This window comes from Pieris brassicae, chromosome 3, assembly GCF_905147105.1.
Source record: "Pieris brassicae chromosome 3, ilPieBrab1.1, whole genome shotgun sequence".
NCBI classification, from domain to species: Eukaryota; Metazoa; Arthropoda; class Insecta; order Lepidoptera; family Pieridae; genus Pieris; species Pieris brassicae.
In genome coordinates, this window is record NC_059667.1 from 6,692,136 (window position 1) to 6,704,716 (window position 12,581).

The 12,581-nt window shown below is 32.8% G+C and overlaps 1 protein-coding gene across 2 annotated transcripts; it reads left to right on the forward strand.

Moving 5' to 3' along the window:
• The first annotated feature begins 1,754 nt into the window (after positions 1-1,754).
• On the forward strand, positions 1,755-7,705 carry LOC123707656 (probable maleylacetoacetate isomerase 1). Of its 2 annotated transcripts, none has more exons than XM_045657914.1 (5): positions 1,755-1,905; positions 2,533-2,707; positions 5,427-5,545; positions 6,944-7,161; positions 7,483-7,705. In XM_045657914.1, the coding sequence occupies exons 1-5, from the start codon at positions 1,894-1,896 to the stop codon at positions 7,595-7,597; spliced, it is 639 nt and encodes a 212-aa protein (XP_045513870.1). In that variant the 5' UTR covers positions 1,755-1,893; the 3' UTR covers positions 7,598-7,705. The 2 variants fall into 2 exon arrangements, with proteins under 2 accessions (XP_045513870.1, XP_045513871.1); XM_045657915.1 differs by having other exon boundaries at positions 6,965-7,161.
• The last annotated feature ends 4,876 nt before the right edge of the window (positions 7,706-12,581 follow it).

The following is a 12,581-nucleotide window of genomic DNA, read 5'->3' on the forward strand; positions in this document are numbered from 1 at the left end:
AGGTCAGTTTGAAATAACGGGATAATTTTTTAAAATTATTTATTCGACGCATAAATAGATACGAGTGTTTAGTTAGATTAAGAAAGACGCAGAAGATATGATAGTGATTTTTCACTAACAAACGGACAATAAAACGTTTTTTGTCCTAAGGCTTTTTTTATAATTTTTCGGTTAATTATGCACAAATACTTCCTTTTTTTAAATTGTAATTTTGCACAAAGTTTGCTTTTGTGATAGTTATAGTAGTGATTGTTATATCTGATTATTATAAGAAATGTGTGTGTAATTTATTCCTAAATATTATATACGTTCTAAAATACCGCGCTAACAGTGTATCGTTTTTATCTTTACATAGTGCCGCTAGATGGCACTCGAGTGATAAACAACGAGTATGTATACATATTAATTTGAATGGTTTAATTTTCAATTCAAAATTAAAGCCACAGATTTTGAAAAATACCATTGGTCTCGTAAATACAAAAGCAAACTTTTTTATGTCATATTTTTCTATCGTCTAATTACGACCTAAAATATCGAAATTGTATGCTATAAATTCAGTCTAATTTTATGTTGACCTGTGTTATTATTTTTATTATTAAGAGTTATTATTACTTACCGTTTGTAACTCAACTATTGAGCATATGCATGTGGGCACTAAAGTGAAGATTAAACGTTTAAATAATAATAAATATTCTATTGTTGCAGAGTCAAAATCCAACAAAAATAAAAAAGTTGTGAAAAAGAGAATCTTTTCTCTTTGGAGCAGATTGCAAGGACTTCACAGGGGTCACGAATTGCACCACCGACGGCATCTTCACGCCTTTTACGGTCTTCCTGATGATGGTGGTGGTGGTGGTGATAGTACTCTCACAGCTGAAACTCGAGCAACCTTCCTGCGACCACCCGGTTCACCCTTGAGATGGGGCTGAGTCCTCAGACCAAGAAAACCTCATAACTATAAGAAAGTGTCCAATCAGTTAACGAAGTAAGCATGCAAAGCTGAAAAGTACAATAATTTTGATCAACGTAGTTGCGTAGGCCGTAGTGAATACATATTTTCTGATTTTATTAATTTGTATTCAAATTGTAAACTTTGATACAAGTAGATTTTCTTTTTCGATTTTTACATTTCATTAAAATCAAATTTAAAAATCGAAAATGTTTTCAGAGGCTTGGGATTTCTGCTTGCTCAATCTATTTAAATTGCGCAGTAAAATAGTAATAATAATTTATATTATTACCCCAAATAAAAGATCAAGAATTGTAGGCAAACATGGAGTCCGACAACGCCTAAAATCTAAATATTAAAAAAAACAGTTTCTAATCATGCGTAACATAAAGGAATACCTATGTGTAATTTAGATACTCCTAAGTAAAAAAGCTATGTATCAGATCTAGAGAAAAATAATAATATTATATGGTAAATAATTAGAGATCTCTATGTTACTATAACAATGATAAATATAATGTAAATAAAAAGCGGCATGTGAACATTTGGATTTTCATTTAAAAACTTTTAGCTTTAACATAATATTACTATATAAAATTATATGGTTCTGTTAAAAACTAACTAAATTAAATTTCATTTTGAAGTTTTGACTCGTAGTACGTTAATATATTCTGAGCGACATAAAACTGGTTAAGTAGTATTTAATAAATCTGTAGTTTATACCGACGTTATTGCCTGTAGCTTCTGTATGTTGTCTTATAAGAGAAATGTCAGTTGTCAATGGCATGTGACATTGAGTGTAGACAGTACCCTTGTTAGTTTGTTATCTCAGCTGATAAATATGGTAAACAAATAGTTATGATTAGAATCCAAAAATTTATCAAGGTCAATAGGTAAATGCTTGGAATTTTAATGAGTATAATTTACTCTAAGGTTTGATTAACATGGCTAACACGGTAAGTACGAAATATAACCTCTTATTTCGAAACTATTTAACAAAAGGTTAACTTGTGCTGTGCAGAAACATTTTAATTTAAATAAAGAACATAAAATATAATGGAAATTTGGTATCAATCATGACATGATTTACAATCTAGTACACCTTGCCCCTAATTTTTGGTTATGCAGATTGGATCAGCATAAAATAATATTACCACTAAGAGGTGTTCTAACACAAAGTTATGTCTATCGCGGGCACTAACTCCTTTTATTGATATAAAATTCATATATTTATACATTAATATTATTTGGCAAAACAAAACTTATTGACAAAACGAACACATTGATGGAGTGAATTATATCATACTAGTTTGAGAAAATATATATACATATAGGTAGTATTGAAAATAAGAAAAAAAGACAGTAATAAATTGATTTATTAACACATATAAAAGGAAACTTAAACGCACGTTGACGTCATATTGAGTTTAATATGAACCAGATTTTCTTGATTTATTATTACTAATTTTATAAGTACCTATTACACACACACATACACATATTTTGTTCACAATAAAAACTAAATGTGATAAAAATAATCTGTGGTCAATTTTAAACATACAATTTGTACAAATGTTACTTAGACAATTTTGTATGGATACTGGTTGTCTTCTTGTACATGGCGAGTGCGAGTTGCGATGCATCTGAAGAATATGGCATTTGAAGAACGGTCAATAGACATCGTGCGAGAAAAGGCACAATTAACTCCGCAGTTCCGAGCCATTAATCCATCCCAAAAAGTTCCTGCTTTATTTGTTGGTAAGAAAAGAACTTTTACTTTGTTAATAGTTTTATTTTAAAGTATCAAACGATGTTGATAATTTAGTGGACCGATGTAAAGATGATGAAAAAAAATTAGACTAACAAACGTTTAAGACTAATGTTATTTTTTGAACGAGAACTTTTTTTGTTTAGGTCTAGATATATATTTGAACCTGTATAAAATATGAATCAGAAAATCCAAAAATATTCCATATAAATACAAATTTATTTCGATATTAAAAACGTCCCTCAAATGTGATGTGGGAACAATGTCAGGCATACTCATAAAGGTCTATTCCCTAAGGCAAATAATTTCCTTACGAAACCGAATTATATTCTGTCGGGTGAAAATGAATTTCGGAGCCTTTTAAAATTCCCACATTACATCAATACGTTCGTGCGATAAAAGCTTATACCAATATTCGTACGTTTCACAATTCCAGATTCCCGTCATGATCGCATTTTGTTAAAGCTTAGATTGAAGAGGTTTAGTGAATATTAAAAAAGTCTAATAGATTTAACAAAATATTGATGTGTTAATACAAAATATATTTAACTAGCGGACCAAGGTCTTAACTATTAATAATGATTTCAAATTGGTATAATTAACTAAAAATGCTTTATGATATTCAAAATTCTTTGTTTGTTTTTCTGGCGCGTATGTAAATAGTTTTGTTGGTAGTTTTGTTGTTGTGACAATAACAAACAAATAATTAGCGAAATCGGTCCGGCCGTACACGCGTGATGCCGTGACTAAGGGAAATAGGGATTTATTTATATTTATATATATATATATATATAATATAAGATAAAGGCTTCTTATAAATGTCATAATCATGCAGATGTCAATCTGAGATGTTTACTGACTCAATGTTTACTACACAATATTTATCTTCTATTTCTGAAGTATATAACATACTTGACATGCACCTGCAAATGTGCACATGGAGCAAATATTTTGCATCAATGTATAACATAGCTTATATACCATAAATAATCCTTCTGTGCATAACAAATCTGAAGCAGTAGTTCGCCTTTTACGCCGTGTGGCTAATAAATAATTAGTTAAATAAATAGGCCATTGTGATTTATAATTAGTACCGCAGATGTCATCACTTGTAGTGTTCGTCACGGGCTCTTCACTCTCACGAGTCCACTTATTTCGCACTCACGGTCCTAATTAACGCGTACATTTGCTTATTGATCTATATTGAATAATTATGAAGCTATAATCAGGGCCATTAGAGCGTAGGTGTTATTTTAACCTCTCACGTATTTTTGCGATCACATCGAAAATAGAGATTTAAAATAGTATAACGTTCTTATATTTTCATAAAGGTTTCAATTTAATGATTTGGCGAATTTATAATTTTCTATATATTAGGTCCTTACATATGAAATTGGCGTTTTGTCGTACCACTTTGACCTACAAATTACAGGACCTACAGGAGCTACAAATTCATTCATTTTCGTTTTTTTGAAAATCATGATTCATTCTATTTTCTTGTTTTAAATTTTTCTTTGCGTCACTCTATTTATAAAATGGAAAACATGAAATATCTCGTTATTTACGAGTACGAGTTCCACCGTAGCACCAGTTCTGCAGAAACGGCTTGAAGGATTAATGATGTGTATGGCGGCGGTGTCGCAAAGGAAAACAGTGTATTTTTGGTTCCAACGTTTTCGTTCTGGAAATTTCGACGATATGATGTCACTATATAAAACCAAAATTATTTATTTATAGAGTAATAATAAATTTCATCTAAAATTCACTGAATCATTAAAATTTTAGTTTACCCCGCCAGGATTTAAAAAAAAACATACATTTATATGAGCGTTATATACTGTCTTACTTATAAAAATATGTCACTCTGAACACAGTTATAGATCACAGCTTAAACACAATTGGACTGAAAGAGACGTAAGAGTACTAGAGAAGACGAAAGGGTAGGTTGAAGTCAGATCGTCCTGTGCGTCATACCTAAACAAAATATTAGGCGTTTTTGTCAAAATAGAGCAGTAATAAAAATCACAATAAATTTACATTATCTTGAAGTAACGTTCTATAACACGAGGCGTTTAATAAGTGGAGTAAAAGGCGAGATAAATTGACACGTATTTAGGTCGAGTCTATTGACCGAAGTACTATACGAATGTATATGTAAATATTCAATAGTATATTAGCCTGAGTGCGAATAATAAATTGTCTAGTCTATCTCATTTAACTCAGATCTAGACTATAAACAATGCGTTAGAATGACATCAATTAAAACTATTCATCGAAGAGCTGGCTTGTTCAGCTTCTTAGAAATATAAAGACAAAGAGCATTTGTACATAATACCTATAGATACTCTTAATTACAGTGAAAATCAGAAATCAACCCTAATTCAACAATTGTTTCCTACATTATACTTTTTTGGTTTTGCATAGAATTTTTATGAGAATGTTTTGCCTTTTTTTATCAGTTTTTGGATCTCGTGTTGACCAACAATATCAGAGTTGATTCCTTTTTGACTTAAATTAAGTTGACCGAATAAATTTTCTTGTTTTCATGTTTCTTCCTCTCCTCTTTTTTTCCTTCGTTCTTCTTTCTAAATGCATAGAACACTAGTGATGCTCTCACGGAAAACTTACTTTTTGCATTTAAAGATCAATACTATATACTAATTACTATATTAATATTTACAAGCTTTTTATTAAAACATACTACTGTAGATGGTGCTACAATCGTGGAGTCGATGGCAATTATTGACTATCTAGATGACACACGACCCGATCCACCCTTGAAACCCAGTACACCATTACAAAGAGCCCGCATGCAAGAAATCTGTGAGGTAATTTTTATAATAATATATTTTTTATCGCACGGTGTGGTTTTATATATTATATATACTCTATTTCATTGTAATAGTTCTCTATTTCATTGAAGTCTTTATTTTTTATACATCTATATACTGTTACAATGTGTTCAATACATAGTGTCGGAATTCTCCTTTAGTTTTCTTCAAATTTTCATCCAGCCGATATTTAAAATTTATTTTTGGGTTTCACTTTTTGCTGGCTTTCTTAAGTCCTTTTTAGAGTAAAGACATCTTAAAAATTTACGAATACGTTACATGTAGTGCGCCTATTTTATTGGTATGTAACAAATCATATGAAATAGCTATTAATTGTAACAAATCATACTTTTGAATAGATCATGGCCTTAAAGCGGTCAATGATCCACGATGATGTTGTAAATTGTCTACTGTGTTTTGATCAAATTACAAAAAAATATATTTTAAAATCGGCATTTACGCAACAATTATGGTAAATATTTAACGCTTCAGTTTTTCGGGTTAAACCCGATACAGGAATATATGTCGTAGCAATGGCACTACTGTCAGCTGTCATTGTCATTATATGTCACAGAGATCATAGATTAACACCATCAAAGCCAAATAACTTTAAAACCATAAATACTAGTGCATTTAACCACTATTTACAAATATTGCTAGTGCTACTGTTATAAACATTCCAATCTACATGAACTTTACAAACGAAACTGGGTATTTAATAAGTTTTTGACGCGTTCACAAACGTAATTTCAAAGTTTTTATGACTTATATATTAACCTGTCATATCAATATTTTTGTACACAACTTACTTCAAATACGTCTTATTATTGGAAACTTAATAGATTTAGAAACGTGCGAAACATAACAGCATCAGATGTGTTTTACATTCAAACACTTACAGAAAAATATTTCAGTTATCTAAAGCGCAATCCGCAACTGCCTAGCTTAGTAGTAGTGTCTAGCGTAGTACTGAAACCTATCTTTTTAGGCCTTACAAGAAAAGAAACCGAAATCTGTTTTCCATTTTTAAAATCGCAGACTTAGCAGTGCATCCTTTATGCCCTCATAGTGTGTTTATTAATTTAACCACACAATCATACAATATTAACACTTTATGACAATAAATATGTGTAGAAAGAAAGAGGTTATACAATTGTAACTATTTTAATGCTAAAAATGCCAAATCGTTAAAATATATTACATCGATATTAATCTCTAAATTGATCATAAAATAATAATGATTAGCACATAAATCATTTTAATGCCGCAACTTTCATATCGCTGAAAGTGCGCCATTTTTATCAGTTCAATTTACTTACGACATCACATCTAGACTACAAAGACTTGAAAGCAATTCCTTTATATTTAATTCGCAATGGCTTTTCATCCAAACAGATTGTTGTTTCCGGTATCCAGCCACTTCAAAACATTGGATTAAAGAGCTATTTCGAGACCGACGATAAGTATACGGTATTCACAAAACACTGGACAGAGCGTAGACTTCAAAGCCTTGAGGAACTTTTGAAAAATTCTGCTGGGGCTTATAGTGTTGGGGACCAAATGACTAAGGCTGATCTTTGTTTGGTCCCACAAGTGTATAATGCTGTTACAAGGTGAGTTTAAGATATACGGTGTTGTTCATTGTTAGACTATGTATATGTGTAAGTATAAAGAAATATTGTTTAATAATTCTAGACCCTATTAGTCGTAATCGACTTTACCTTATTTACTTATATCTTTTTTAGAAAAACTAGTTTTCAATAACTTTTTCCGTTATATCCATAAAATTTTTTATTGTTTTCATAACACTAAAATTTTATGTGAATATATAGATTAATTTAATTTTGTAATTTTACGTAACCTATTTAGGGTACCGAAATATATAAAGGCATTTTAGAAGTCGTTTGGTGATGTTAACGTAACTTTTGTTCCAGGCACAAATTGGATCTCGGCAAATATCCGATAGTCTCCAAATTGTATGAAAAACTATTAAAAGAAGAAAGTTTCAGGAAAACGCACCCAATGATAGTTAAGGACCAGAAGAAATAAAGGTTACCAACTTTGTTATATAAATATGGGTTAGGTATAAGCAATATTTTTTTAAATATCAACGTTGTACTTTTAAAAGCTATAAAGTGAATTATATAATTAGTGTTACAGTTCGTTCTTTCATTATTGTTTTTTTTTATTTGTTTGTAGAAATGTATGCCGCCAAAAATTGTGTCAAAATCAAGCTTAGGTAGAGTAGGATTCTCTTAATTTGTGAAAAATATTATTAATAACAAACTTTATCGGTCAAATTATGTACGAATTTTAGAACCTACCGTATTTGTCAGAGATTTTTTAATATAAAATAATATTAGGCTAATACTTGTTGGTCTTGCTGCATAATAAATAAAATTACTGCTAGAAAATTTTCTTATAAATGGTTTATAATTTTGTTTCATTTATTTTTATTAATATAAACCTTTAAGTGTTATCCATTTATATTTAAATAAACTTTATACATTATTTTTTATTATTAATTACTTTATATTTACCAAAATGTCATAACATTGATCGATAACGTTAAAAATAACCCAATTCCACGAGATTTCATTAATTATTTGCGTAAACAATAATTGTTTATCTGTTTTTCCAACTTCTCCATCGAAAACGCCCACGAGCAAAAATACTATTATTGTAACCCAAACAATGTTTTATAGGTAAGTTTATACGAGCGCTTTAACGATCAAACTTTCCTAGTAAACTTGGTATTAACGCCCCTTATTCAAACAATACAATTGAAGATGACCTACATTTCAATTCGCATAATAGAAGTTACCAATATTAATACAATCTAAAGCCATTGCTGTATATATAATAATAATTATTATTACAAATACATTTAAAATATTTTTTTTCTCTCTCTGTCTTGAGCATTTTTCTCCCTTAAACTCTTCAGCCCACCGAGAGAGCGACATCACTTTCATTTTCCTGGTGACCCTTTCCATAATTGTAGGTTCTTATAACATATCTACTAATTAATACTAATACAATCATACTACTCTTAATATTGTGAGTGTAAGTGAATGCGAAAAGAGAGGTAGGCGTGTACGAAAACGTCGTGAGGAAACTGATACGTCTAGTGTAACATTTACGTTTATTCGTCAAACGTAAATCAGAATTGCACACATCTCACTGAAAATCTTTCTCTTTATAACAGCGTAAACACAATTTCACAGAATGAGACAAAAGAATTTTTTTTAGCTAGTGTCGATATAAACTCCTATTTAATATTGAAAGGTGTAATTAGGTGTCCTTTTCTAGCTTCCTCCATAACTACCGATGCCTACAAAATATGCAACAGATTAAATAAGATAAGTAGTTACAGAAGTAATTTTTGTACCCTACTCGCGAACACATTCCTTCACTTTCTGATGCTGCATACAGGCGTCTCGAATTCGTTCTTAATAGTTCTAATGAATTCTCGGACAGAGCAACAACGAAGCTTTGCTGTACTAATTAGGAGCGTGGACTTCCGTGGTATAAATGCCAATGGCCTATGACCGAAAATATGTATAAGATAATGCTAGAATACTAAAACAGTTCTTCTGCTAACTTTAATAAATAAATCAGTGGTGCTACCTTTTTAGGTCTGGGCCTCAGATTTCTGTATTTGTTTCATGATCATTTGGCAACTTAATAGAAAAGTAGGTGATCAGTCTCCTGTCCCTGACACGCCGTCGTCTATTTGGGTCTAAGGGAGGCCCGTTTCCTCACGTTTTTTTCATTTTGTCGATAAGCTCACACCTAGCGTCGATTGCTCCTGGTGCCTCCTGCTGTCGTGGTACAAAGACTTGGTAAACAACGAAATTCTTATTAAAACATTAATTTTAACGGCTTTGTACCAACCAGTACAGCAAAAGTTACAAGGAACTATCGAGACATGGTTTTACGATAGCTCCTGGTGCCTCCTGCTGTCGTGTTACAAAGACTTGGTAAACAACGAAATTTTTATTAAAATATTAATTTCAATAGCTTTGTACTAAGATAGCAGGCGGTACTAGGAGCTATCGAGACATGGTTTTACTTTTTTCATATGCATTGGTGATTTTCATTTTGGTGGTAAGATCAAACCATGCGTCGATAGCTCCTGGTGCCTCCTGCTGTCGTGGTACAAAGACTTGGTAAACATCGGAATTCTTATTAAAACATTAATTTCATCAGCTTTGTACCAAGATAGCAGGCGGTAATAGGAGCTATCGAGACATAGTTTTACTTTCTTCATATTCATTGTTTTTCATTTTGGCGGCAAGCTCAAACCATGCGTTGATAGCTTCTGGTGCCTCCTGCTGTCGTGGTACAAAGGCTGGTAAACATTGAAATTCTTATTAAAACATTAATTTCATCAGCTTTGTACCAAGATAGCAGGCGGTACTAGGAGCTATCGAGACATAGTTTTACTTTTTTCATATTAATTGGTGTTTTTCATTTTGGCGGCAAGCTCAAACCATGCGTCGATAGCTCCTGGTGCCTCCTGCTATCGTGGTACAAAGATTTGGTGAACATCGAAATTCTTATTAAAACATTAATTTAATCAGCTTTGTACCAAGATAGCAGGCGGTAATAGGATCTATCGAGATATGGTTTTACTTTTTTCATATTCATTGTTTTTCATTTTGGCGGCAAGCTCAAACCATGCGTTGATAGCTTCTGGTGCCTCCTGCTGTCTTTGTACAAAGGCTGGTAAACATCGAAATTCTTATTAAACCATTAATTTCATCAGCTTTGTACCATGATAGCAGGCGGTACTAGGAGCTACCGAGACATGGTTTTACTTTTTTCATATTCATTGGTGATTTTCATTTTGGTGGTAAGCTCAAACCATGCGTCGATAGCTCCTGGTGCCTCCTGCTGTCGTGGTACAAAGGCTGGTAAACATCGAAATTCTTATTAAAACATTAATTTAATCAGCTTTGTACCAAGATAGCAGGCGGTAATAGGAGCTATCGAGATATGGTTTTACTTTTTTCATATTCATTGGTGTTTTTCATTTTGGCGGCAAGCTCAAACCATGCGTCGATAGCTCCTGGTGCCTCCTGCTATCGTGGTACAAAGATTTGGTGAACATCGAAATTCTTATTAAAACATTAATTTAATCAGCTTTGTACCAAGATAGCAGGCGGTAATAGGAGCTACCGAGACATGGTTTTACTTTTTTCATATTCATTGTTTTTCATTTTGGCGGCAAGCTCAAACCATGCGTTGATAGCTTCTGGTGCCTTCTGCTGTCTTTGTACAAAGGCAGGTAAACATCGAAATTCTTATTAAACCATTCATTTCATCAGCTTTGTACCAAGATAGCAGGCGGTACTAGGAGCTATCGAGACATAGTTTTACTTTTTTCATATTAATTGGTGTTTTTCATTTTGGCGGCAAGCTCAAACCATGCGTCGATAGCTCCTGGTGCCTCCTGCTATCGTGGTACAAAGATTTGGTGAACATCGGAATTCTTATTAAAACATTAATTTCATCAGCTTTGTACCAAGATAGCAGGCGGTAATAGGAGCTATCGAGACATAGTTTTACTTTTTTCATATTCATTGGTGTTTTTCATTTTGGCGGCAAGCTCAAACCATGCGTCGATAGCTCCTGGTGCCTCCTGCTATCGTGGTACAAAGATTTGGTGAACATCGAAATTCTTCAAATCGAAGAAGATTCACTTGACTTCGAAGAAATATCGCCAGAAGAGCATCCGTCTAGTCACATCAAAAGAAGTTTAATGTGAAATTAAATGTCTAACTAAAAAGAAGGCACCAGGTTTTGATTTATTTACGCCGTAGTTAAAATGACGACCTTAGTTAATGCCTCATTTCGACTTCAATATGTTCCCAATATGTGAAAATAAGTTAAGTTATAATGATTCCCAAACCTCCACACGAAGTCACGTCTTACAGGCCAATCTCACTGTTACCAGTTATAGCAAAGCCATTTGAGAAACTCTTTCTCAAACGTCTTAACCCTATTATTGTCAAGAAGCAGCTCATACCAGATTACCAATTCGGTTTTAGAGACAAACATTCTACCATAGAGCAGGTTCATAGAATCACAAATAATATTGAAAAAGCACTAGAAGAACAAAAAATCTGCTCCACTGTCTTTCTGGATGTAGCTCAGGCATTTGATAAAGTGTGGCATCGAGGACTTCTTCACTGTTCATAAATTAAGGAAATTACTGCCTCGTCAATTTTCAAATATCCTTGAGTCATATTTAACACAAAGAATGTTTAGGGTACGACCAGAAGATGATTATTCAGAACTAAAAGAAATAAAAGCTGGGGTGCCGCAAGGGAGTGTATTAGGTCCGGTCCTGTACCTCTTATACACATACGTTATTCCTGATCTAAAAGATAACGTTATCGCGACCTTTGCCGATGATACTGCTATCATGTCTACGGCGGCTACTGAAAAGGAAGCGGTAGTAAAATTACAAAAAGCCATAAATATTGTTGCCTTGTGGACCAAAAAATGGCGGATAAAACTAAATCAGTCTAAATCAGTTCACATAAACTTTTCCAATAAAACATCAAATTACCTGCCAGTATATATTGATAACGTCAAAGTGCCGTTCCAAAATTCAGCTAAGTACTAGGTATGACGCTAGACAGCAAACTCCGATGGAAGGTCCATGTTAAAAAGAAACGGGAAGAGTTGGATCTCCGTTACTCTAAATTGTACTGGTTGCTCGGACGGCATTCCACATTATCAGTACAAAATAAATTATTGATCTACAAACAAGTCTTGACACCTGTATGGACTCATGGTTGCCAGCTGTGGGGCTGTACCAGTAATAGTAATATCCAAGTAATCCAACGATTCCAAAACAAAGTGGTTGGAACCAAAAACGAACTGTGTTTTCTTTTGCAACATGACCGCTATACACATCATTCACCCTTTGAGTCGTTTCCGCAGCACTAGTGCCACGGCACAACTCGTACTTGTAAATAATGCGATACTTTAAGTTTTCCATTTTGTAAAATGAGTGACGCAA

Bases quoted from the DNA above. Each gene is read 5' to 3' on its own strand.
- LOC123707656 (XM_045657914.1), top strand. The intron at 2,708-5,426 runs GTAAGAAAAGAA...ATACTACTGTAG, and splicing joins AGTTCCTGCTTTATTTGTTG to ATGGTGCTACAATCGTGGAG. The intron at 5,546-6,943 runs GTAATTTTTATA...TCATCCAAACAG, and splicing joins GCATGCAAGAAATCTGTGAG to ATTGTTGTTTCCGGTATCCA.